General features: G+C 36.0%; 1 protein-coding gene across 2 annotated transcripts in view; it reads right to left on the reverse strand.

Moving 5' to 3' along the window:
• The window catches only part of gan (gigaxonin), a 69,034-nt gene that overhangs the window by 39,920 nt on the left and 2,681 nt on the right, over positions 1-26,433 (reverse strand). For both annotated transcript variants that reach the window (XM_039763481.1, XM_039763482.1), the window contains 4 exons: positions 9,929-10,043; positions 9,086-9,436; positions 3,661-3,878; positions 1,417-1,538 (listed from right to left, as the gene is read on the reverse strand). In XM_039763481.1, coding sequence (XP_039619415.1) covers positions 1,417-1,538; positions 3,661-3,878; positions 9,086-9,436; positions 9,929-10,043 — 806 coding nt within the window. The remainder of the gene's footprint in view (positions 1-1,416; positions 1,539-3,660; positions 3,879-9,085; positions 9,437-9,928; positions 10,044-26,433) is intronic.

The following is a 26,433-nucleotide window of genomic DNA, read 5'->3' on the forward strand; positions in this document are numbered from 1 at the left end:
CCTGCAGAGCTACTTGCAGAGCACCAAGTGCACACATGTACTGATGGTTTTCTTATTCTAAAAATACTGGATAAAATATTAAACATAACACCAGAGGGAAGATACCCTAATGTAGTGACATGTTTTTTGAAAATCACAGAGGCTGCAATCATTGATAAATATAGATAAACATGAAAAATGTATACAAACACAGGGGAGCCAGTCACACCCATTGATCAATCCAAGTTGGATTTATCCACCATTCTCGACACTGATCATACATCCAGACTGACTAAAGCACACTTGCAGCTTTGACAAAAGCTGAAACAAATGCAGCACTACAGAACACCCCTAGCTCTATTTCTTCTCTTAATAACATATTGCAGTTGTCTTCTTCTGTGTGCTTTCATCATCAGTAGAAATGCACGAAATGTACGATACCACTGATCACATTGAACCACACAATGGAGGTAGTTGTCAGGTTGCTAATTTGCATTATGTAACAAAAATGTAATATGATTTTGCATTGAAAGTTTCTAGTTAAATGCATACTGAATACATAATCAGAATAAAATTTCCTAGTGTAGACGGTGTATTTATAATATGTCTAATAATTATCAGCTAAGGAACATTCACTGGTGGTGTAAGTAATAACCATTGATTGCCGATATATCGCCTATCAGCACAAAGCTTGCCAGCATTGATATCTGTTTTTTTCTTCTCAGCACAAAAGACAGAATAGGCTACAGCGAGGACAGTGTTTACTTCCTTGAACCTCGTTTTTTTAATTTACTTCGAACAGTTTATCTTTTCATATCCTGTGTTCTTCACAATGATGGAATCAAGCAATCAGTTATCTCTTGTGAATCTTATGTTGCACAGCCTTACACCCTAAGAGGAAACAAGATTCAGCAATTGCATTCATTACATTTGCAAAGCTCGCTAAGTATAATCTAAGTAGAGCCCTGTGATTTCCCACCAGCCTCATGCAATATCTTCATCCTATGTATTAAAATGTGCTTGAGTAAACAAAAACTCTGAAAGCTGCCTCTAAATGTGAGGAAAATAATTTCAAACATTGAATGTATAAAAATTTGAAGTTGAACAAAACAAACTGCATCAACTTCTTTAATATTCCAGAATGTTTCTAATGCTTTAACAGACATGATGATTGTTGCAATTATTTTTTTAAATAATACTGAACTTCCTGAAAATGTATACAACTTACAAAAATTAGGAACTGTGTAAGAATGACTAATACATCATAAAATGTTTCCTTATTACTTGTACTTAAAATATTTTGGTATACGTTTACTTGTTGAAAGCTTTTTGAGCAGCACTTTGGACATATCATTACACTTTGATATTGACTTAATAAACCAGTATCTTAAGAACCATCACCTTCTGAACGTAAAACTGAATGGCAGGATAACTTACCTGCAGTCAAAACTCCATGACCACATCTGGACTCTGACATAGGCTGCAACTCTATCCAAAGTTGTCTGTTGGGGTCATATAATGGGCACATGCAACGCATAGCTGCAGACGGCTTTCGAGTGCTAAAACATAAAAAAAAAAATGTTTGCAAGAGGGCATGTATTAGTGTGTGATTTCTAAAAAAAAAAAAAAACTATATAGGTATTTATATATATTTTCCAGGTGGCAAATTATCATTGTTAGTTGTAGGCTGCATATGCTAAAACCAAGAATCTCTAACAATGTTATCCTTTACTGAAATTTTACAAATCAATACTAATTACAACACTAAAAGGCATTTAATTCTTCCCATCCACATTACATTTAGCAAATAAACAGGCTTCCTTTAAGTGTTATTTCAGTCATGGAAATGTTTATTTGCTAGGGTGGCTGTGGGACATAAAAGGAACTTTCAATTTTAGAAATATTACTACCTTTATCTACTGATTTTTTTTTACCCCACACGATCCAAATTTATACTAATTAGGAAGCGTTTATATAAGACATTTATAAAAAAGTTCTCAAATCCACTTAATCCAATTCAGTATAAACTCTTAGAATTCATATACATAATCCGTATGTCGAAGCAGAAAATCTTATGGCATTACTCTGCTATAAATTTTATATTCACCTTTTTTCTCTCTTCCCAAATAATTTGTTCAGATAAATTGTAGTATATACAACATACTCTGCTACGATACATAATTTTCCAATATATAATCTCAGCAACACTGAGCACCACAATCTAGTCAGCCTTGGACAATCAGGTTGTTTGCAGGGCATACTCATTGTAATGCATACTAGAATGTCTTTGGAAAGTAATACCAGAAGTAGTCCCACAGAATCAAGGTGGGAATGTGCAGACCTCAAGTAGAAATTGGGCTGGTAATGGAACCCTTGATTCCACAGTTGTGAGGCAGTAACTTTATCCACTTTACTACCCATAAAGACTGTATCTGCTCCAAAACTTTGTGTATTTCATTTTAGTAAAATGTTGTTAAACAGACAGAAAAGCATATAATGGGCTTTCTGCTTGTTCACTGTTTTTTTGAAATTTTCAATCTAAATATATTACTTAGGATGGTTTCGCTTAAATAAAATCTATCTTGGAAAGAGGTATGATTTTAAATTATTCTTTTCATGCCATAAGCACAGAATTACCCACACAAAAAGAGTAATCTGTAAGACTGCACAGTAAAGTCCAATCTTTTCTTCTGTTTAGCCTTTTTATGATAAGCTTGTTGCTTCATAAATTACTGCACCCATATAGTGATCACGTTTGATGTGAAGTGTGCTATAAAAAAAGATTTATTTGTCAATTGAAGCCACTTTCAATTAATATTTTATAAACATGGCATTTTCCAGAATTGAGGACAGTAAATATTTTAGTCAAAATGAAGCATCATACTCCTAATGCAAACCCATCGAGTTCTGCCAACATGATATTCCCTTATTTAATTTGCTGTTTTTTAAATTACCATTCACACTGACCACCTTCCAAACATATGTCAAGTATTAACCTCAAAAGAACAAGTATACTGTAAATATTTGAAGCAAAAGCAGATATAATATGGATAGCATAGTTACAGCTCCAGAGATCTAGTTTCAAATCCTGATCTGATCATAGTTTGAGCTCTGAATAATCCAATTCCTCAGAGCTTTCTGGAGTTACTCCATTTTCTTTCCTTCCATATTCCAATACTGTATATGTTGCACTCATGCGAATAAGCATTGGTGTGTGAATTAGGGTGCACTTTGGACCTACTGTATGTACATTCAAACTTCAAACCCATTACCACGTTTGCACTTGAGGGTACTAGGGCTGTCTACAGTTCTCTACAACCATCAAACGGGAGAAAAAAATAAAAGGAAATACAGATAGGTGGATAGTTGGCCAATGAAGAAACGGAATATAATTCTGCTTCTGAATTAGTCCATCTTTTCAAAGTGGCTTTGAAAATGAATAGTCTCATTATGTAATTGGTAACCTCAGCTTTTGTTTTTTTCTAAGTTACTTTACAGTACACCCTAAATGGGACTGTGAAAAGTGATTCAAGTTCTTGATGTGCCAACTAGCAACATGTCAAAAGTTTAAAAAAGTTAAAGTTCACTTTCAGGATTTGAAATTTATACTTAATAATTCAAAGCAACTACTTGGACATGACCACAAACAAGGAGTAAACTTTATATAACATAGCAACATACCTGCGATCCTCACCTCCCACAGTAATAATGCATTCAGAGTAGCCACGAGGTTTAAAAGCTGCAAGCAGAGCCTCCCCTTGTTGTTGTGGGCTTAGTGGAATGTTGTTACACTCACGAACAATATCCCTTACTAGAGGATCACGTATCATCTGTTCACGTAAATAATTAGTGTCTAACCCGTGTACCCAAACTTCAGACATTACATCTTTCATATATATCTAAATTTGGGGGAAAAAAAAGGGAAAGAAATATCAATACCTTATTTATTTGCAAGGCAGGTGATCTTGCACAACTGCCAAAAAACATTTTTGTATTATTTTACCTATAAAGTTAAAGGAATATGTTTTTGTACAAGTTACTTGGCAAGAGCAGGATAACATTTCTTACATGTACTTCAACATAATCAATTAAACATATCACACAGTCCATCATAATCCACAATAACACTCCCAAACCTACCTTCAACCAGAGCAGAGGGCTAATTAGTAATAAAACAGGCTCACTGTGTTATGCAATCTCAAACTAATTAAAACAATAGGAGTTTAGCAGACACCAGAAGCTAAGAGCCCAGCAGACTTATTTTAGAATAATATTAAATGAACTCTTGCCAAATTCTAAAGAAGCTCTGCACAGTTCCACACAAAGAAATTACATTTTTATCTAGTTTTAGATAATATGAAATACAATTTAGGCACTGAGTTATGGAGCGTGCTGTAGGCTCATTCCAAATGAGCAGAATTAGTGGACGAGTGAACAATATAGTGTAAGCAATAATGGTTGGTCACCATATTGTTGGAGCTTGTCTGAAATACCTCTAAACACTGCTGTATGAGGATTTGTAATGATAATAAATCCTATACCATCTGACAGATAAGAAAAATCTTTTCCCAAAAGGGTTTTAATTTTGGACAGTCTTAAAACATATACCCAAGTGAGACCAGAAAGACCTGGCTCAGTTCACAATATACCAGAGTTGAATTTCTGGTATATTTAGGCAATTTCAGTTTCAAGAGGCGTGTTCCACGTATTATGTACTAAGCCAAATTAAAGTGTGCCTTGCACATATTTATAAAAAACAGAGGTTTTGAATTAGAGAATCCCACTACTTGCCCGAGATACTGACAGTAGGGATGTCTATTTCCCAACACTGTTAAACATTGTATAGCAGTAAGCACAGTAACAATAACTGATAATGCCTGGAAAAACTGCCAATACTCTTCTCATTACTACTTATAATATTTTTAAGTATGAGTGCTAGTGGAGAATAAGGGAAGATCTGCAACTTTTTCTTTTTTTTTTTACAAAATTCCATATTTGTTAATAGAAAAATGGGTGTTGAAAGAATTCGATATTTCCAACAAAGCCAAACAAAAGGTGCAAACTCTTTATCAATACAACAGTCTCTAAAGACTGAGATACCTGGTGCCTTTAAAGACCTAAATACTGTGTAAATGAGTTGGGCTCAAATGCAAAGTCATCCAGTAATAGAGCAGCAAACAACAATATCTTTTTCTTAATGTGCTTTCTGCGTCGGTTCCATATTTTGAGTTAATGAAGTACAATGTGATTACTAGTAAACTTTTGAGAATTATTAATGATTGTATGCTCATCTCTGTGCTCCTAAGATTAAGGGCTGGTTTATACTTCACACTTAGAACATGCATGCGCACACATCATGGCTGTCACACGCTCCATGTGTTCATTTGAGGCATCCTCTGAGCATATCCTCAGAAATTAATGTGATGCGTGCACAAAAAAAATCAGGGGGGAACAGTGTGTTCAAGCTGGAATAAGATGTCAAAGTGTTTATTATGAACATGTGACAGCAAGCCGCTTTGCAGATCCTATAGGATCAATGTGCATGCTTTGATGTTTGATGAATGGCTCCATGCAGAGAAGCAAATCATCAAACCTAAATGCTGACATACAAATGTATTCATGATGCTTTTCTTCATTGCCTATTTCTCGCATAGGCAATAACAGCATTGCACATTCTTCATCATAATTAAGGTCTTGCATACCATATTGTGTCATTTTTTTTTTTCCACCTTCACAACAGCATCAGAATGTACGGAAGCCTATTTAAGCCACAGAGAAAAAAAATAGGGACACTGTGATGAAAAAAATGGTATATTTCACGATTAAAGGGGAAATCTCAACTTCAATCTCATAGTTTATTTTTGTTATTAAAGTAGAACGTCGTAAATGTCATCTTAAAACTGAGCCAGCTGTTAATTGCTACATGCTTCTAGCAACCCAACACAGCAGCAGGCAGCGACTGCCACATAGGACGGATTAAATTTATGATATTCCAACTATCTGCACATTTGGTATCCTTAGATTTATACTTGATATATCACTTTAATGATGAAATGTGTTAAAGTACTGTATGTATGCTACATTTTACAGATAAATCATTAACTTCATTTAAATACTTATTACTGTTAATAATTACACGTGGGGGTGGCATGTTGGTGGAACAGTAGTGGTGTTGCCTCGCAAAGCGTCAAGTCCCTGGTGTTACCTGCCTGGAGTTTGCATGTTTTCCTGGTGGGTTTCCACAGTGTGCTTCAGTTTCCTTCAAAGGACATGCAGGTTTGGGGATTTGCCGATACTAAAATGATAGTACTGTATGTGTATGCTTATATTCACCTTGCGATGAGGTAATGCCCCATCCAGTGACTGTTTCTGCCTCGTGCCTGATGCTGGCTGGAATGGGCACGTTCCTGAATTGATGGATGTAATCATTAAACATCCATCCTTTTCACAGATATTTTGGCAAAGTGTCCGGGGAATTTAATGGATGTTTCAGACAATTCACAACACAGCAAAGCCGAACGTTGTTCTCTCTCCAGCTTAAGACTTACATTGTCACTGAAAACAGGACACTAAAAATAAATCAGCAAAATGGAAATAAATGTAGTCTGACAAAATGAAAAATCGAGCAATTACAAAGTACATAAAACTCAATACCATGCCACTATGTATGTAATTACAGCCTAATTGTTTGGAAACTGATGGCTTTTAGCATCACATTGCATTCATTCCAGATCAAGAATGCAGAGTGAACCCTTGACTGTGTATATAAGAACATTTTTCAATAAATTAACTTTAAAAATGTTATTTTTAGTGCCTAAAATTAGACTTGTAGAACCTTTTATGTTCAACAAAGGATATAGCTTTTGTTAATGCATTTTTTTTAGACAAAGAATACTTGTTCCTCATGTTGATCACAGAATATACTGTTGTAGGTAAAGGAAGGATTCTTGCCCAGCCAAGAGGCCATAATGGATGGAGCATGGGAATGGGCTCACCAGGAACAGTTCAGTTCCCCAAACAACAGGTGGTAGTGTTTCTCAAGGCTGTACCAGTTTAAGACATGCAAAGGGTTGCATGGGACTTGGAGTCTGGAAATGCAGCCCAGTGGGCATCTTTGGGGACTGCCATAAGAGGACTGCCCCAGTTTCCACATAACCCAGAAATGCTATGGATGGCCAGGACAGGAGACTGGAAGCAATTCCCGGATTTACTTTAAACGGTAGCCCACTGCCTCATTTAAATGAAGCCAAAGTCGGGAACTAGTGGGCAACACTTTTTTGGAGGAGGAAAGATGATTTGTAAATGGTCAATTTTGCTGTGAATTGTGTGAGGAAGACACAGTGTCAAATAAAAATAATTTATTTGAATATAGAATTGTGTTAGGTATTGCTGTGTCTGTGGTTTGGAGCTCAGTGGTGCTCCAATAGACAGTACAAAAGACTTTCACAGGGCACATTCACGCACACTCACACTCATTAATATGGCACAAATATAGATTTGCTAATTGACCTAGCGTTAATGTACCTGAAGACAAAAGCCAACAGAAACATGCAAGGATTTTATTAAACACACTGGAGCAGTATATAATTCCTGTACATTTGGTTGCAGTATGTTCCCAGTGTGAAATTTTTATTCTTTCAGTTCTTCTTGTCCATTTAGGTGCTTATGTTGGCACAGGGTATCACAAACTATGTTATTTTTATTGCCTCTTCAGCATTTTATACCATTTTCCTGCATATTGTTTCTTTGTCTATCTCAGAACTTTGTGTTTGGTGTATTTATCATTTATTAGGTATTTACTTGTGTGTATTTCTATTACATCTTTTTGAATATTTCTGAAGCATTCCATGCATAGCAATGGTGACATTTAAGTAAAATGTATTACTGTTACTATTAGAATGTGTGTGTAACAGCTAATTTAATGAATAGCAGAGGATAAGTCAAACAGCACAATTTTGTAAACACCATCCTAATATAAACATGTATATTTTACAATAACTATGTTAGAAATAATATTTAAATATCTCTGTATATTGTTATTTATTAACAGCATTGAAATATGATTTGTTTTAAATACAGTGCTACCATTCTCTACCATTTAAATCAGCTTGCTTAAACCTGAGAAAAATTATGGGGGACTGGAGCAAGTATAGGGCACAAGGCAGAAACAACTCCTTGGATGGGTCGCTAGCCCCTCACAGGGTTAACACATATGTGGACCAATTGAGCATCACCAATCCATGTAACCTACATGTCTTTGGACTGTGGGAGGAAACTGGAGTACCTGGAGAAAACCCATGTGGGGTGCAACAGGACCGTAAAACCCAGTCTCCTTACTGTGAGGCAGCATCTCTATCATTGTGCCATGGTACCCACTGAATAAACTAAAATAATTATCATGCAAAATTTATGGCAAACAGAAACAAAAATAGAAATAATGGAAACAAAACCTCAATGCACAGTACAAGGAAACAAATTTACTTTCAATCTTCATTTCTCTAAACCTTGCATTCCTTTATAAGCTGAAATTCCTGGAGCAGCAGCAATGTGCTCAGAAATATTCAGTGATGTTAGAAAATGCTTCCAATCAAATATAAAAATCTTGTTGATGCAAACTACACATGAGAATCAGCACTGAAAGCATTATTATTTTTCTTATTGGTAATATGTTTACACAAGGATTTTTTTTGTGCTAAAATTTCCTTCATTCTCTTAACTTTAAGGCTGCAGTAAATTATATATACAAGAGTTTGCTCAGATATAATAAAAACATTACTCTGACATATTCTGAGACCATACTATATTTGTATTTAACTTTTTTTTGTGTTCTGTTGCAGAATACTCATTAACATTACAATAATGACAACAAATCCATTTCAGTTTTCTCTGGTTGCTCCGGTTTCCTCCCACAGTCCAAAGACATGCAGGTTAGGTGCATTGGCGATTCTAAATTGTCCCTAGTGTGTGTGACCCTCTTCAGGACTAAGAGGGTTAGAAAATGCCATAACATTTGTGATGATTCTACTTAATGAAGTATTGGATGATAAACAAAACCTCTCATACTTCCAACATACTGTATAAACCTATAAACAAAACACTATCATACCTTCCTGGCCTCTAAGTCGTGAGAAAGCCACCTAGTAACAGCTTCAAAGACATTCCTCTCATTGCCCACATTAAGTTTTTCCAAGGCAATTATTTCTTTGAGCCTTTCTGGATTTAGCTCCATGAATTCTTCTGTCTGACTAACATCTCTAAAGTGCGTCTCCAGGAACTCAGTTGCCAGGAAATAAACATGATGTAAGCAGTAATGCAGGGCAAAATGACGGATTCCAATGCAGTTTTCAGCAACAATGCAACCCTCCAGAAACTCACAGCACAGGGTCTTTAAATCAGTGAGGAGGAGTAGATCTGCTGCCTGAACAATGTCCTGTATAGTTTCTTCACTCAGTTTTATCTGTATTTTAAAATTATGAAGAACAAAATAAAAAACAAAGATGAAAATGTAACATTAGTCAACTGTTACATCTAAACTAAAAAGGATATTTATATATTATATAAATAATACATATCTCACAAACAAAAAATATAGCAATTCATCAAAGTCTGTTCATTCAGTTTTCATTCATTTTCTGAATAACTTTACTCCAATGTTGAGTTAAGGAGCCTGAAGATGTTAAACAGCACAATTCTGAACAAAGGCAGCAGCTAAGCCTGGATGACACATAACTATTCACAAGGGGTTACTTTAAAAATGCCAGTTACAGTAAATGAACCAGCACATTTTCTGGATACTACAGGAAATTGGAGTATTCATAGAAAACCCATACCAAAAATGTGTAAACTACACTCAAAAAGTGCCCAGATAGGTTTTGTGCCACCCATTGTAGCTTAATGTTCAATAAAAGAAGTGATTTTTTTTTTTTTATAAACACAGTATAAGACATACCTCTCCACTGAATATGTAATCCAGAATTTCATTCATTACAGCAACAGAAATCCCTTGCAGTTCAATTTTATATACAGAGCCATCTTCTTTTGGAGGGTTATAATTTAATTTGGTCCTGCAAAACAAATACATAAAAAAGTATTACCTCAAATATTTATTTGTAAAGACTTCCATATATGTAACTAGTAAAGTGAAATTTTTACGGCATTTAGGTACCAAATGAACAATGTGAGTACCGTCTAGGGTCTCCAACCTACATCCCACCCCAAAGTTATATTGTCAATGACAATTACTACTATCCAATAAAGGCACACATGCACATTGTGATTAACTTCGGTTTTTGCCATGCTTCAAACAATTTAGACAGATATGACTTGAACTCTCACTGTTCATTTTTAATTGAAAAGGATCTTGGGGAAAATAACGAAAAGAACGGAGTTCAAATGCGAGACTTCTCTTCTGTGTGAATGGGAACATGCAGAAATATAGCAATGAATACGCCAACAATACCATAAATAACTCGATTACTCTTATTTATGTTCGGCAATAGTTCTTTTAGCGATATGAAGCTGTCATTTTGAGACACTCATACTTGTGACTAGCATTTGGACAAAAGTAAGAGGCCACATTATTTCTTCAGACAGAACCGATAAATTATCATCTTAATGCGCCTGACAGTCGCTGCTATTACTTGCAGGAGTGCTTACGTAAAAATAAACTGTTCAATGCTTGGGCTAGCTCATGGGTGGGCAATGTTGGTTCTGGAGAGCCACATTGGCTGCAAGTTTTTATTCCAATCAGCTTCTGTTTCTAATTGGAGTCCAGGGCTAATTACGTGAACTGTTATTTCCCAGATTCTGTGTTTTGTGAACAATACTGAAATAAGAAAACTAAATTTAGTTTAAAAAACAAAATCTAAAAATCAGCTGCTGTGCTTTTCATAATGTAGAATAAGATAGAAAAAACAACACCTATTTAAATTAGATCAATGTTATCAGTATTTTGAGTAGATGTTCCAAATGAATTCACTTGCATGTTGCATAAAACCGTTTGCCCTGGATTTTTGATGGAGTATTGGAGCACACTCACGTGGTAACCTACTGATTAAGTCATGTAGTTAAAAAACAACAATGCATTTTACTTATATAGTGCCTTTCCCATGCACAAACCGTTTAACATAAAGAATTTAAAATGAACAAATGGCTGTACGTGTATATTTTCAACTGTGCTCATCATCTTTTTTCATAAATAATAAATGTGACGATGGCAATAACAATGGAAATAAAAAAGTGCTTCTTGTGCAGTCATTTCCACTTGAAAACAAAGTGTGAAGAAATGCCAAATGTGGAAGTGCAAAAAGGAACAGTTACTGGAAAGTTTAACTTATAATTAACTAATGGTGTTTTGTTTGCAAAAGTAAAGAATAGTGGGTTTGTACTTCAGTCTTCCCTTCAAGAGATCCGAGATGAAGTCTAAAAGAAACCAAAAGCCTAATTTTTTGGTCCTGTTTCAGACACTAAATTATTTTAATAAGGTCATTATTAATCCAAAATATTTTTTTACTTTTTCATTTAAATATTATTGATATTGATGGCAGTGTTATCTTTATTGTCTTCTTGTTGGAGTTATTTTAGTTTTTTTTTTTCATATTCTGATATTTGCAAATTCTACATATCACACTATTCAATAAATATTCAAATATAGCTCACATTCATTTACCAGTTTGAATTATCAGGACAAAATTGGATATTCAGTTAACTGATTAATCAAAAAAGTAGTCAATAGATTGTTTAATAAATAATCTTTTGTGGCAGCCCTAGTGAAAAGCAAAAGCACTCTTTTCTATAAAAACTGTCCCATGTTTGTTTTTCCTTCTGCCCATTATTGAAAACAAACATCTGTAAACAAAAAAAACTAGAATACAAAACAAACAATTATGTTTTGACCTCAAAAAGGAAAAATTATACTAGAACCCACACCCAATGGATAGCCTGGGATACGAGGTTCATAGGATGACAGTAAAGAGTATAGAATAATACAAATTGGGAGTGTGCTCATATACTTTGATAGAGGAAAAGGTCATCAACACCACTTCCAGTTGCGCAATATTTCTCAAATATCATACCTCTTTGTTTCTCTTTATAACTAATTGATAACATTGATACACAATCATTTACTGTATCTCTGTTTATAATCAAACTTTATACTAAAATGATATTTTCACACTTGGGGAGATCGAAAACGGTGGTGGGATTTTTTCCTGTTTACACACGCATTACCTAGAATACATGCAAAGTGAAAAGAGTTATAGTAACCTAAAAATATAGAGAAAGTGTTAGTATTATATAATATTTGTCGCAATCAATTGCTATAGGTAAAACTGCATTTAGTTATAGAGTTACATGGCATGTTCAATGTCAACACATTATTGTTAAACAGATAATGTATCAATTAAAAAAATAGTTACTGAAACAATATGCATTATATTGAATACAGTTTTTAATATCATGTACACATATATACTTCCATGATACAAAAAATTTGAATGGTTGTTTAAATAAAATACTACTTCTGGTTGAGTAATTTTTCCCAAATTTCATATCTTATTGCTTTTTACCATTATAAATATCTATACAAAATTTTAATCATCTATCTGTAATTATAACCATAGTTTACTTGAAACTTTCCGGTTGGTAGAAGTGGCCCAAAAGTTGATAGGGTTCCTAATTTTTGATATAATGCAGGTGTACAAAAATCACACTGACCTAGGTCAATGCATTTTCGAGTTATGTTTACACACAGACAGACATAATTTCACAAATGGTATAATCTGAAGGTCAAATTTTTTCACGATTCCTATACTTTCTCTATACATGGTATTTTCTTACTCAGGAAAGTCTAAAACGTCAAGATTCATCAAAATCTCGAGGATGAATTTTTTTCACGATTCCTATACTTTCTCTATACTACGGCATGTATATAAGAAAGTAAAACAGGGTGCATTTTTGAAAGAAAGGGAGGCATGAATTCCATGACCAGAGAAAAGTACAAACCAATACAGTAAAATATCAATTTGGTTGCCCCTCTGAGACTTTGTACTCAGGTGCTGGTCTATATTGGTCTTATGTGGTGGTTTATTCAGTTGCACACTAAACTAACACACAAACCACTCCCTTTCTCACAACCTGTACAGTATGTCTCTCCAGATTTTGGGCTGTCTTGATCCTATTGCCAATCAAGCAGTTGGCACCACCTCTATCTTCAAGTTTGGGCTTCTGACAAGGAAGCAGCTTTAAACCCTTACCTCAGAATCAGTACTGGTTTGACCTCATAATTGTTTCCAGGCAACTATATATTTGCACTGATGACAAGGAGGTTAAAGTTCCACATGGGGTTGCTTGCCAGCATTCTGTTGGCTCACTAGAATCAAGAGCTTTCTAGGGCTGTCAATTAACCAAAAGTTAAGGTTTAAATATTCATAATACAAACAAGTAAATATTCAAATGCAAGTGAAAATGTGTGGGTGATGTATGTTTGTACTTTACATATTATTTTATTACTAATATTTCCACTTATTTGTTTTTGGTGCTTATCCAAAGCATGAAGTTGTTATGAATCATGCACTACTGATTTAAAGATGCACATGAAAACTCTAGTCTTCATACTAAATCAACACTTAAAAATACTGTATAGTCATTCAGAAAAACATGATTCTCTGTGATTATAAAGTGACGTGTTTCAGACAAAATAGAACCAGACACTCTTTGTGATGCCTGTAATGCACATATAAAAACCAGGCAAATTTGTTCATGATTATCTATACACTTTAAATGCAGCCATTATTTAATTTTCCCAAGGCTATGCAGCTATTTTTGGTTCACGAGTTCAGAAGACATTAGGTCATGGCCCATCTCCCTTTTACATAAATTGAGGCAATATGACTCAATTTGTGTTTCACAAACATAGTAACTGAAATAACTAAATGTTGTGTTATAATGGTCCTTAGGTATTTTATTATTTAGCAGGCATTTTTATTCAAAGCAACATAAAACCTCCATAAAAATGAATGCGTCTTTTTAACAAGTAACTTCAATAGGAAAGAATGCACAGCAAAATATTAAAACAATCCACATGCAGAATAGGGTATAATTAGCTTTAAAAGAGAAATACTCAGATCATGGAGAATAGATCAAATGTGCAGACCCTTTTTGGTATGTTTGTAGCTTACAAGTTAAGTGGTACAGTTGAGAGAGTGCCTGTTGTCAAGGAATACATTACTAGATTAACCGGTGCTCTTTATCCTCATTTTAAAGATGAATCAAGAAAAATATACAAATATAAATGATTGTTAATACAAAGTTAGGTCTTTGGATGAATAATATCATAGTGATACTTTTTTTATTTCACATTGCCTGGAGTTCATAAGTTGGGTTCTGTCACAGAATGATTACAATCAGATCGCTGTAAACAAAGTCACTAAGCCAACTGGCAACATTTTATAGACAACACTGGTGCAATGATATTTGTAACCTGGTTAAGGCTAGGTTTCTGGCTAATTCAGTATTTGTTTAGTGGTTTTCTTGCATGTAGAATTAAAGCCATTCAACATGTCCCTAGATCCTAGGGACACGCATTAATTCTCTGACAAAAAAAGCTTCACTTATCCTATCGATGGAGCTATCAAGATCTGCTTCTCAATTTACTGAAATTTAAAGTACTAAATTACAGTTTCTCTCATTGTTAAAAAGTGGAGAAAAATATCAGCTTTCTCACTAAAATCATTAAGACTGAAAATATTTGTTAATAAATGGAACACACATAACTATATATTTTCAGGTTGGGGAACATGTACTGGTACAGCACGTTGCCGCACCCACCACTCAACAAAACACCTCAGGATCCTGGTTGACAATCCCCCAGGCAGACACGTGGTCCAGTTCCATGCTCCAGAGACAACCATCTATCTGCCGCAGCCAGGTGTTACATGAGTATCTCCTTGGCCTGGTCCAGCCACTCAGATCTTTAATAATGAGGATCCTGCAAGCTGTATTACCCTTGGGGAAACAAGCCACATGGCCGTCACTCGTCACTGTCAAACATGCTGTGTCCCACATTTAGTCTTAATCTTAAGAGATTGCTGATTTTACACATAATCCCTAAAACAATGAGATGTAATTACAAATATTCAGGCAACCTTCATTAAAATATTGCTGCAGCTTTAAAGGAGAAAAGAGTATAAAGATTGTACGAAGCGCAAACCCTGACTTGTCCTACTTTTCCACGTGAATCTAAAGGTACCAATTGCCTTTTAAATTTTCAGAATGCCGGAACATAAACATTACCCTGCCACCTCCCATTGGACACTTCCAAAATAATAAAAAAAAAAGGTTAGCCTTCAACCTGCCTTCCACCCGTCTTCTCTTTGACTCAGCTCGCTATTCTCAACCTGTTGCAATCTTACTAACCGACCTATATTCTTCCTGATCCTTGGCAAAACAGTGAGACATAAAAGCAGTCACAAAAGGAAGCTTAAACCATTATAAGCCACATGCACTGGCACCTTGCTTTGTTACACTGTTTTTAACATTCTTTAGTGCTGGGCAGTGATTAAAATTTTTAATTGTGATTAATCGCAGACAATCACATTGTTATGTGCAAAATTCAATAATTCAAATTCAATAACTTAAAAGTAGTGTATTGCGTGTATTTGGTTGGCAAACACTTTAAACAAATAAGGTGCTTTTTAACAGTAGTATTCCCTTTACATAGCAGCAGTTAACATATTTTTGTAAATCTCAAATTAATGTAATCAAATCAAGTATAACACCAAAGCTATTTGCCACTGCCAGGTCATGTAACATTTTATCTAGTTTGTTATAGAAAAGCAAGTTACCCTCAATGTCCAGAGCCACGATCACAACATTATAACAGGCACCTTCTGAGCAACAGCAAGTTAACATTTCGAAATCTGTTTAATTTTTTTATCTGAACAGATACCAGCAGAAACATTTTTTTTATCAGGGAGTAACATAAACAGTTTATGTTCAGTAGCAGCTCTTTGAGGTTTAATACTTTTTCCAAAAAACGCAGTTTTCTGAAAAGCACACAAAGCAATGGTTTCACACGTAAATCAACATAAAATGTCTTGTTGCTGAAAATTGTGCCTGCTGTCAGCACCCGTTTGCAGTTTGCAGCAGCAGCGGCTGTGCAGGGCCTGCAGTCACATTCCTGCTCGATGGCCAGCAGCAATGCACAGTGGGCTGGCCGCCTGGCTGTCTTTGTGAGTCAGGTGCGTGGGGGTAGCAGTTACAGTGAGACGCAATATGGTCTGTACCTCCTGTTATCGTAAGTGTTTGTCCTCCCAGGCGAATGTTGCCATAGGTGCATCAGCTATATCAACATGTTCAGCACTACGATCAGTTGGGGACCGATCAGCTGATGCTGGTACCTTATTTTCATTTTCAATCTACATCTCCAGATCACTTGCATCAAAATCGTCGTCCAACAAATCAGAGTCTAATTCAGCGATAATACGAAAAAAGTTATCCAAGGATTATTTTGCTTTGAGCATTTACTCTGGTATCTCTCCACATGCCATTTTAGAAGCTGTTTACTCTTCGCTACTCATGCATGTACAGGGAATCAAGGTCAAATCAACAAAACTAACTTTCCTTCTAGCAAAAGCATATTGAAAAGCTCTGTAACTAGAAGATCACTGATCTCTATCGATCACTAGCGAGACTGAGGCTTTCAAAATAATAATAATAACAAAAACTGCGTCAACGCATGATAAAATAATTGTCGGCATTAATTTAATTAATTAAACTTGTCCACCCCTAATATTTTTACCTCTTTTTTTTTTTTTACACTTGTGGTGCAACTGCAAAGCATGAAGCACTTATGAAAATGTTGCATAGATCTCATTTGTAGCGCTCAGCTGAAGTCCTTCACCACAACACTATTGTGATGTATCTTGCTGCTAGAAGGACAGAAAGCAGGGTTTGGGTGCAGTCTCAAAAAAGCACTTCTTGTGATGGTACAGGCAACCACCATAGGAAGAGCAGAATGACAGGTGTGAGGGATAGTGTTTTTTCTGTCCAACAGGATGAGTGGTTTAAGACTTGTGTATCTTGCATTCAGTACTAGGATGAAAACAAGACTGTGGTGCAGCTGCTTGATATCTTGTTGGCTCTTATATTTATTTAAATTACAGTTATGAGTACTGCTAGGATTTCTTTATACTGTTGGTGTTTGCTCCTACTGTGGCCTTTAGTATAGTAATAAACTATAAATAAAAGCACATACAAATGTACATGTAACACCCAGAATCATTCATATAAAAGTTTGAATATTTCCATCCATCCATTTTCCAACCCGCTGAATCCGAACACAGGGTCATGGGGGTCCGCTGGAGCCAATCCCAGCCAACACAGGGCACAAGGCAGGAACCAATCCTGGGCAGGGTGCCAACCAACCGCAGGACACACACAAACACACCCACACACCAAGCACACACTAGAGCCAATTTAGAATCGCCAAACCACCTAACTGGCATGTCTTTGGACTGTGGGAGGAAACCGGAGCGCACAGAGGAAACCCACGCAGACACGGGGAGAATATGCAAACTCCATCAATGTATTACATTTTTATTTTGTATGACACTGTGCATTTAAAACCTCTAGGACATATATATATACTGAATATAAACACACACATACTTACTGCATTTATATTACACAAGAAAACCACACCATTTTCAATCAATAAAAAATAACATCTTGATTGTAATAGTTGCTCATGGTTTCTCATTCAATCATCCCATGGTCATTAAGGTCATACAATACTAAATGCAACACTTTTGCATCTTCAATCTAAAAATATCTGATGTATTACTGTGCAGCATACAAGTGCTTCTTGAACCTTATACAAAATTATCTAATGTAATAAAAAAGTCAGTATATTTCAGGAAGTACCTAAATTAATTAATGCATTATGGTCTGAGAACAGGCCACAATAACTGAATCACAGGTTCCAGTAATGGTCCCTACTAGAAGCAGCACATAGAAACAGATTTCTGATAAATCTTGAAAACTAGATAAGACCATATGTTTAGTTATTTCTGAAAAATACAGTTTGAATATGATCTGAGGCCATGTGTTTAATTATGTGACGCCCACTATTACTTAATACTTTTGTTCTAAAGCATAATGTAAAATTTGTTTTACAAAGGGGAAACATACTGTATAAACTAAAAAGCAGCTTCAGGAGAAGCAATTCTCTGTACAGTATAATTATATAAAATAATATACTTGGAGGATTACTTAATTTAAACAGTGAACAGAGATGCAGAAATAGCCCTATGTGAGTATTTAAGTTGTTTCTAAAGTTAAAGGCATGTTAATATCTTAAGAAACTAAAACAAAAGTTCTGCTTCCAGTTAGAAAAGACAGTTAGGAAAGACATTAGGAAAGTCAGCATATTTTTAGTGAAAAGTCTGACTTGCTTATAATGAAAGCAATGCATGTGATACATATTTGCAGTAATTTTATTTCAGAAGACCCTCTCAAACATCAATTTACAGATCTCTGAAAGCCTATAAAGCAAATTGATTAGATTATTTTTATGTAGCACCTGCATTGATACCCTATTATCAGTGAATGTTGATTCATGGGATTACCACTGCATTTCTGGATTTTTTTTGACAGTGCTGCAAAGAATAAAGCATCTGAAGAAATGACAGGATCTTGTTTACATTGCTAAGTATTCAGGTGTAGGTTAATTGCCATATATATCTTTCTGAAGTGTTAAAATACAGGACACAACAAAAATTATAATTACACATCATTGGTATAATTCTGTTTGAAAATTAAAAACACTGCAGTTTTTTGTAAAAAAAAAAAAAAAGTATGGTTTTATACTTGCACATGTACTTTACGCAATTCTGAAAGATTCCACCAGGTGGCAGTGCAAGATATCACGCTGGGAAAACATTCAGCTTTGCTGTGTTATGAAGTGCCTGAAACATCCATTAAATTCAGAGGACATCTTGCCACAATATCTCTGGAAAGGATGAATGTTTAATGATTACATCCATCAATCCAGGGATGCACCCATTCCAGCCAGCCTCGGGCACAAGGCAGAAACAATCCCTGGACGGGGTAACAGCTCATTGAAAGGTGAATACAAGCACACACATACACTTGTGTCACTTTAGCATCACCAAATCCCCAAACCTTCACGTCTTTGGAAAGAAACCGGGGCACACTATGGAAACCCACCGGAAAAACATGCAAACTTCAGACAGGGAACACCAGGGATGCGATTCTCTGCGAGGCAGCAGCACTACCACTCCACCACCTTGCCGCCCCCACATCTGTAATTATCAACAGTATTCATTATTTAAATGAAGTTAACAATTTATCCTTAAAATGTAATATACATACTTTAAAGCATTTCATCCATCCATTTTCCAGCCTGCTGAATCCGAATACAGGGTCACGGGGGTCTGCTGGAGCCAATCCCAGCCAACACAGGGCACAAGGCAGGAACCAATCATTGGGCAGGGTGCCAACCCACTGCAGGACACACACAAACACACCCACACACCAAGCACACACTACGGCCAATTTAGAATCACCAATCCACCTAACCTGCATGTCTTTGGATTGTAGGAGGAAATCGGAGCGCCCGGAGGAAACTCACGCAGACACGGGGAAAACATGCAAACTCCACGCAGGGAGGACCCGGGAAGCGAACCCAGGTCTCCTAACTGTGAGGCAGCAGCGCTACCACTGCACCACCGTGCCGCCCAAGCATTTCATCATGAAAGTGATATCAAGTATAAATCTAAGGATTCTAAATATGCAGATAGCTGGAATATCATAAATTTACGTGTTCTGTGTGGCAATTGCTGCTTGCCACTGCTGTCAGTTCAGGAGGAAGACCCAGAAGCACATAATGATGAACTGGGTCGGTTTTAAGATGATAAAATAAACCATGAGATTAAAGTGAACATTTCGAGATTAAAGCTGAAATTTCCACTTTAATCACAAAATAGACCTTTTCACTGTGTCCCTCTTTCTTTTTTCTGTCTCAAATATGCTATAGTACATTCTGATGCTGTTATAATAAAGGTGCAAACAAACAAGAAAACAAAAAACAGAGGTAGGTATGTGAAACCTTTAAAATGTATCGTGCCATTATTTCGGGGAATATGCGACACTTGAATATAAAAGCACCATGAATGCATTTGTATGTTGGCATTTTGCTTCACCACATTGAACCATTCATCCAACATCGAAGCACACACATTGATCCAGCAGGATCTGCAGCACGACTTTCTGTCACATATAGATAGTAAACAGAGACTTTAAACTCACGTTCTGACTTTATCACACTGCACCCCCCTACTTTATGCTGGTACTGCAACTCGCGCATGCGTCACATTAAAATACAGTGGAACCTCGGTTCACGAATGTCTCTGAACATGTACAAATCAGTTTACAACCAAAACGTTCTCCAAACTTTTGCATCTGTTCATGACCACACACTCGGTATACGAACAAGCCACTTACCCTTTCGGTTTGTGTGCGCCGATGATTTCCACACGTGTTCAGTCTCTACCTGTGCAGCGAGCAAGCGAGCGAGAGAGAGACACATGCATGCGCATGAGAGAAACACACTTGTGCACGACAGAGACACAGAGACGCACACGAGCGTGCGCGAGAGAAAGAGAGACACACACACACACACACACGAGAGAGAGACGGCTGGATGCATAGAGCTTAGAAGGCAGTTAAAGAATGCACCAGGCTTGTCTTTAAAGAGACAGATGTGAGCATTGTTTTAACCTCGTATTTAATGAAGACTTTTTTCTATTGGATTTTAACCTCCACCTCACTTCTGTTTACAGCGATCGGTTCGTAGCGTGCATTGTTGCAATGTTACTTTTCTTGGTGGTTTATTAAATTACGGATTTTTCAAATGTTCATTTTTTTCCCTGTGCTTAAAACTCATTAAAAAAAGTGTTTTTAGCGAGCGGTTCGTAGCACTACAGCGCAAACTCTTGCAGTGTTAGTTGTCTCTGTTGTTAAAGGTTTTCTCAGTGTTATTCAATGTTTTTACATTTAGTTTACTATTACGCTGTGCATTCTATGGTATAGTTAACTATATTTGTGCTTAATCTTTTAATAAAATATATTTACATACAGTTCGTACGGTCTGAAACGGATTAATTGTATTTACATACAATCCTATGGGGGAAATTACTTCCGTTCACGACCAAATCGGTTTACGACCAGAGTTTTGGAATGAATTATGGTCGTGAACCGAGGTTCCACTGTACTGGGAATGCGTGGCAGCCATGATGCGTGCACGTACACGTTTTGTGAGTGAAGTACAAACCGACCCTAAGTTTCACAATGGCATATGATCGTTCTTAGTTGGAATTATTTGGAAACCAGTAACAAATGGCATACTCTGAATACACTTGACTTAAGCATTCATAATTTTCATTCTCTTTCTCTGTACGTTTAGCATTTGTTTGCTCAGAGGTTGATGCGCTTGTTGCTTCCTGAGCAGCTCTTCTTTGCTCCACCATAGTGGCCCGCTTCTTCACTTCTTTAGTTGGCATTTTTTCGCGTTAAAACTGATTAAGTCAGTGTTTGTGTTGCAATTACTTAGCACTTTTTCATTAATATTTTACTTAAGCTGGCACTTCAAGCTTCAAGAATGAGATAAAATATGAAGAGGTAGGGGAAGTGACAGCTAAAGTGGTACGGTTGAGAACAGCCGCCCTGCTGACCTCTGCTGAGAGTTGATTCTACAATCAAAATAAAAAGAGGAATAATCTTGGAGGTCAATCATCAACATGAAAAACCGGATAGTAGACATCACGCAGTATATGTGTACCAAATTTCAGGTCAATAGTTTAAACGGTTTGAGAGCTACAGCTGATTTAAAGTCTAGGACAGACAAACGGCGGCCACAGTAGCGTATTATATAAGACGATAAACCACTTTTGCCTAAGCTAATGTTAAAGCATGAAATCTTGTGGTAGGCTCCATTCCATTTAGCTTATTAGGAAATCATGCAACTGTGTTATCCACATAAAGCACAATATCACTGACATAAATTAATACTTTTTGCTCTTCTGTCCTTTACAATTCTCCTTACTACAGAACGAGTGTCCAAGTGAAAGACTAGTACCGTGACTGGAACCACAAAAAATATTGGTGAAGGAAGTTTCCTGCTGGGTGCCAGGTCTGACAGCTAACAAACAAAAGTTTGTATTTTTCATACTAAACAAGGCTTCAGGGTTAAAGCAAAACATTTTAGCACATGCAGGTATATTGGAGTCAAACCCAAATTTACCTAAGGTGACAGATACACAGCGGATTCAGAGAGTATTAAGACCACTTCACTGTGTGCGTACTTTGTGTTGTAGATTTAATTTTAAATGAATAAATTTGATATTTCTGCCTGTTAATTTACAACCAATAAACCATAATGACTAAATGAAATCATTTTCAGAAAGGTTTATAAAATTTATTAAAAGTCAAAAACTGAAATTTCTCATTCATATTATAAGTATTTAGATTCTTTATTCGGTATTTTGTAGAAGCCCTTATGGAAACAATTATAGCTTTTGAGTCTTCTTCGGTAAGTTTCTGCAAGCTTTGCACATCTGGATTTGGACAGTTTATCTCATTCTTCCTGGCAGATTCTCTCAAGCTCCATTTGATCGGACTGGAAACATCAATAAATTTCCATTTCCAGGTCCCTCCAAACATCTTCTAGCACATTTAAGTCTGGGCTTTGGCTAGGCCAGTCGAAGACTTGTACCAATACCAATCCAGCATTAGCTGTATACTTCAGGTCATTGTCATGTTGAAAGGTGAACTGTCACCCCAGTTTCAGGTGATTAGTTTCTCTCTGCCCCTGCTGTTGAAACATGACCCCAAAGCATTATCCTGCCACAACCATGCTTTACTATAGGAATAGTAATAGGCAAGGGACAAGCAGTGTAGTGATGTCACAATACCAGAATTTTTATATTCGATACCAAAACTAGTGAAATTTTATGATACTTGATCTGTTTGTTACCATGGTATTTTTTTCAGCGTATGTTGATGTGGTGCTGTATATCAACATACAGTACCATTTTTTCTATTGTAGCTTCTCTGGGTCTGGACATGAGAGCATCATACTATTTCATATAACAGAGTGGGTGGGGATACCTGAAGAAGCCACCTAAAGCACATCAGTTCTGATGGGATGTGAACCCTGGCCTTGGATCGGCTTATAGATGCGGAAGATAGTGTGATAGATGATTTGCCTCTAACTCTGGGTGAGCAGATTGAGGCAGAGCAGGGTGGAGAGTATGTGCAGGCAAAATGGACAAAGCAGCTGGGCTTACATGGCACATTAGAAACTGAAGAAGCCAATGGTTATATTTACAGTTTCTCACCACTACACTAGCATAAAGTGTTGATTTCATTCCTCTGTCTCCTCGTTCCCCCAAGTGATTATAATATATAGTTCATACTTGTTATTTTTCACCACATTATTGTGCCTTCCAAACTAATTTGTCTACTTTTACTCACGTTTAATGATACTTTAAAAAAAAAAGTCAGAACATTTAAATTTCAGAATTTTGGTATGAATTTGGCACCGTAATATCGATTCATGTGACATCTCTTGAGCGGTGCCTGGTCTTTGACATGCAAAGTGCTTGCAGTGTTGTACAAAGAGTTCATTTTTTCCCTCATTGGACCATAGTCCTTTAAATGCTTTTTGGGAAACTCCAACTGGGCTGTCATATGCTTTGACAGGTTCTCCCATTTCAGCAAAGGACTTCTAAATTTCTCTCTTACAGTGACCACTGGATTTTTGGTCACCTCCCTGATCAAGGCTCTACTTGCCAAATTACGCAATTTGGTTGGACAGACAACTCTAGGAAAAGTACTGGTGATTTTTGTCCATTGCACAATTATTGAGGTCACAGATTTTCTAGAAATGGGCTTATATGCTTTCTCTGATCTATTCCACACCACAATTTTATCATGAAGTTCTACAGAGAGTTGTTTGGACTTCATAGTTGTCTTGACATGCAGCGTGAGTTGTGGGACCTTATATACAGGAGTGTGCCTTTCTAAACTATATCCAATCAATGCAATTTGTCACAGATGGATTCCAATCAAGTTCAAATCATTTCAATAATAATTAAAGGAAACAGGATTCACCTAACAACAATTTGTAGCACTACACCAAAGGGTCTGAATACTTATGAATATGAATGAGAGATTTCAGGGTTTTTTTTTTTACTTTTAACAAATTTGCAAATCTTTCTCAAACCATGTTTTCACACTGATATTATGGGTTATTGGGTGTAGGCTGATGGGCAAAAACAAATTTATTCATTAAAAAAAAAATTATATCACGATGAATTGTGCAGAAAATGAAGAATTCTGAATACTCTCTGAATTAGCTGTATATTTTCATTCCAAGCTATTCAAACACTTCTTACTCATCATGAGATAGCAGGAATTTAGGAGATTAGGAATATTATACATTGAAAACACATTGCAGATTGTGTAGTAACTGTTTATCTTAAATTAATCTGGTAATCATGCATTTTCTAAATGCTACTGGCAAGTACCTTGGCCAGAATTGTAATGTCGATATTTAGAAGGAACATTGATCTGTAACATTCACAGTTTAAGGAATTTTTCACTTTGCTTAAGAATAACTTATAACTGCAGATGATCAGTGCAAAGTTTTAAATAGGACTATCAACACCAATAAAAGTGATACTTTAGAGCAGGGGTGTCAAACTCTGGGCCTGGTGGGCCGCAGTGGCTGTAAGATTTCATTTTCACCCTTTTCCTAATCAGTGACCAGTTTTCACTGCTAATTAACTCCTTTCCTTTCATTTTAATAGCCCTGTTTTTAAGGATTCAGTCCTCTGAATGTATTCCTTTCTTCATTAAATGACAGCCAAACAGAAATGAGATGTGACATGAGCCAACAGATGACCAGCTAAACTGGAATTCCAAACTCCAACCAATCTCTTAATGAAAAGCTGATTCCTGCTGTTAATTAAACCTGTTAATTAATTCTGTGACCTGTTGCTGCTCTCAATCTGCCACAGCAGACATTTCCAAAAGTGTTGATTTTTCTGTTTTTTTTTTTTCAAAAGGACATTGTCAAAATGTTTTGGTGACCTGAGAGATCAACCTTATTGAGACCATCACCTTTCTTTATTTTCAGATAGTGTGTGATGGGCACAGGTGAGCTGGTCATGTGACAGCTCTTTTTCTGTCTCATTATTGTTTGGCTGCTAATTAAGGAAAAAGAAACGACTAAGAAACCCGAGTCAGGCTAATTAAAATTAATTAATAATAATATGCTAATTAGCAGCAGAAACTGGTCACTAATGAAAATGGCGGTTAGAGTGAAAACCTGTAGCTACTGTGGCCCTCCAGGACCGGAGTTCAACACACATGCCTCAGAGAATATTTTAAATATAAAATTGTCTCTTAATAAGCTATCTTTGTTTAAAAGTTTAGACCCTGAGAAGTATAATTTTTCTGAGAGCCTGTCGTGTATTTGATGTGCTAACATGTCGCAGACCTTATTCCATGTACATGGTAAGAACACTTTGATACATTTGTGTCCATTACTGTTGTAATAGTCAAGGAAACAGTATATCAGAGGTGTCAGATCAAATAATTGAATATAATTAAAACATATTATAAGGATGTCTTATTTGAAGGAAAAAACTGTTACTCAAATGTAAAAAATTATTTGGTGGCTTTACCTCCAACAAATTTCAATATTTTTATATTTCAGATATGCTATGTAAAATTGTTGTATTTTACACCTCTGTTTTGCGTATCATTTCCACGATCACAGCAGTACTAAAGTTAGGAGCCTTCAGCTTCTTAAACACACTCCTTTATAATTCATTTTAGTGCAGATGTTTTTGCTACTTTACCAACAAGCCACCTCAAGGTTAAAAATACTTAAGAAAAAAAAAATACTTCAATTAGGTAGTGTGTACTCTTTTAAGATATCTGTCAATAGAGAAATGTACTTGCATTTTGTGTATAAACAAAAAGTAGAAAAAAGCCCTAATAGAAATAGCGCTAATTGTGCTGAAAAGCAGCAAATACACATAGGAAATTTTATTAATGTCATCATCGTCTGCCCAGAATTTAAATATTGGTATATTTCTATTAAATGGCTTGTCTTGCTGCTAATTAACTGTCAAATTCCTTTGCCACATCATTAGAAATGAACAGTACAAAAAAGGAACAGACACAGAAGTAAAACAAACACTACCTTTTTAATAGGTTAATTACCAAAACTAACATTTCATAAATAGGATGACAAGCCTTTCTTCAGGTATAAGGATAGGAAAATGTCTACACTATAAACCTAACAAGATGCATTATAACAGAATATATATAGATTATTAAAAAAATAAATAAATAATGGAACTT

The sequence above is a fragment of the Polypterus senegalus genome, chromosome 9 (assembly GCF_016835505.1).
Source record: "Polypterus senegalus isolate Bchr_013 chromosome 9, ASM1683550v1, whole genome shotgun sequence".
In the NCBI taxonomy this organism is placed as follows: domain Eukaryota; kingdom Metazoa; phylum Chordata; class Cladistia; order Polypteriformes; family Polypteridae; genus Polypterus; species Polypterus senegalus.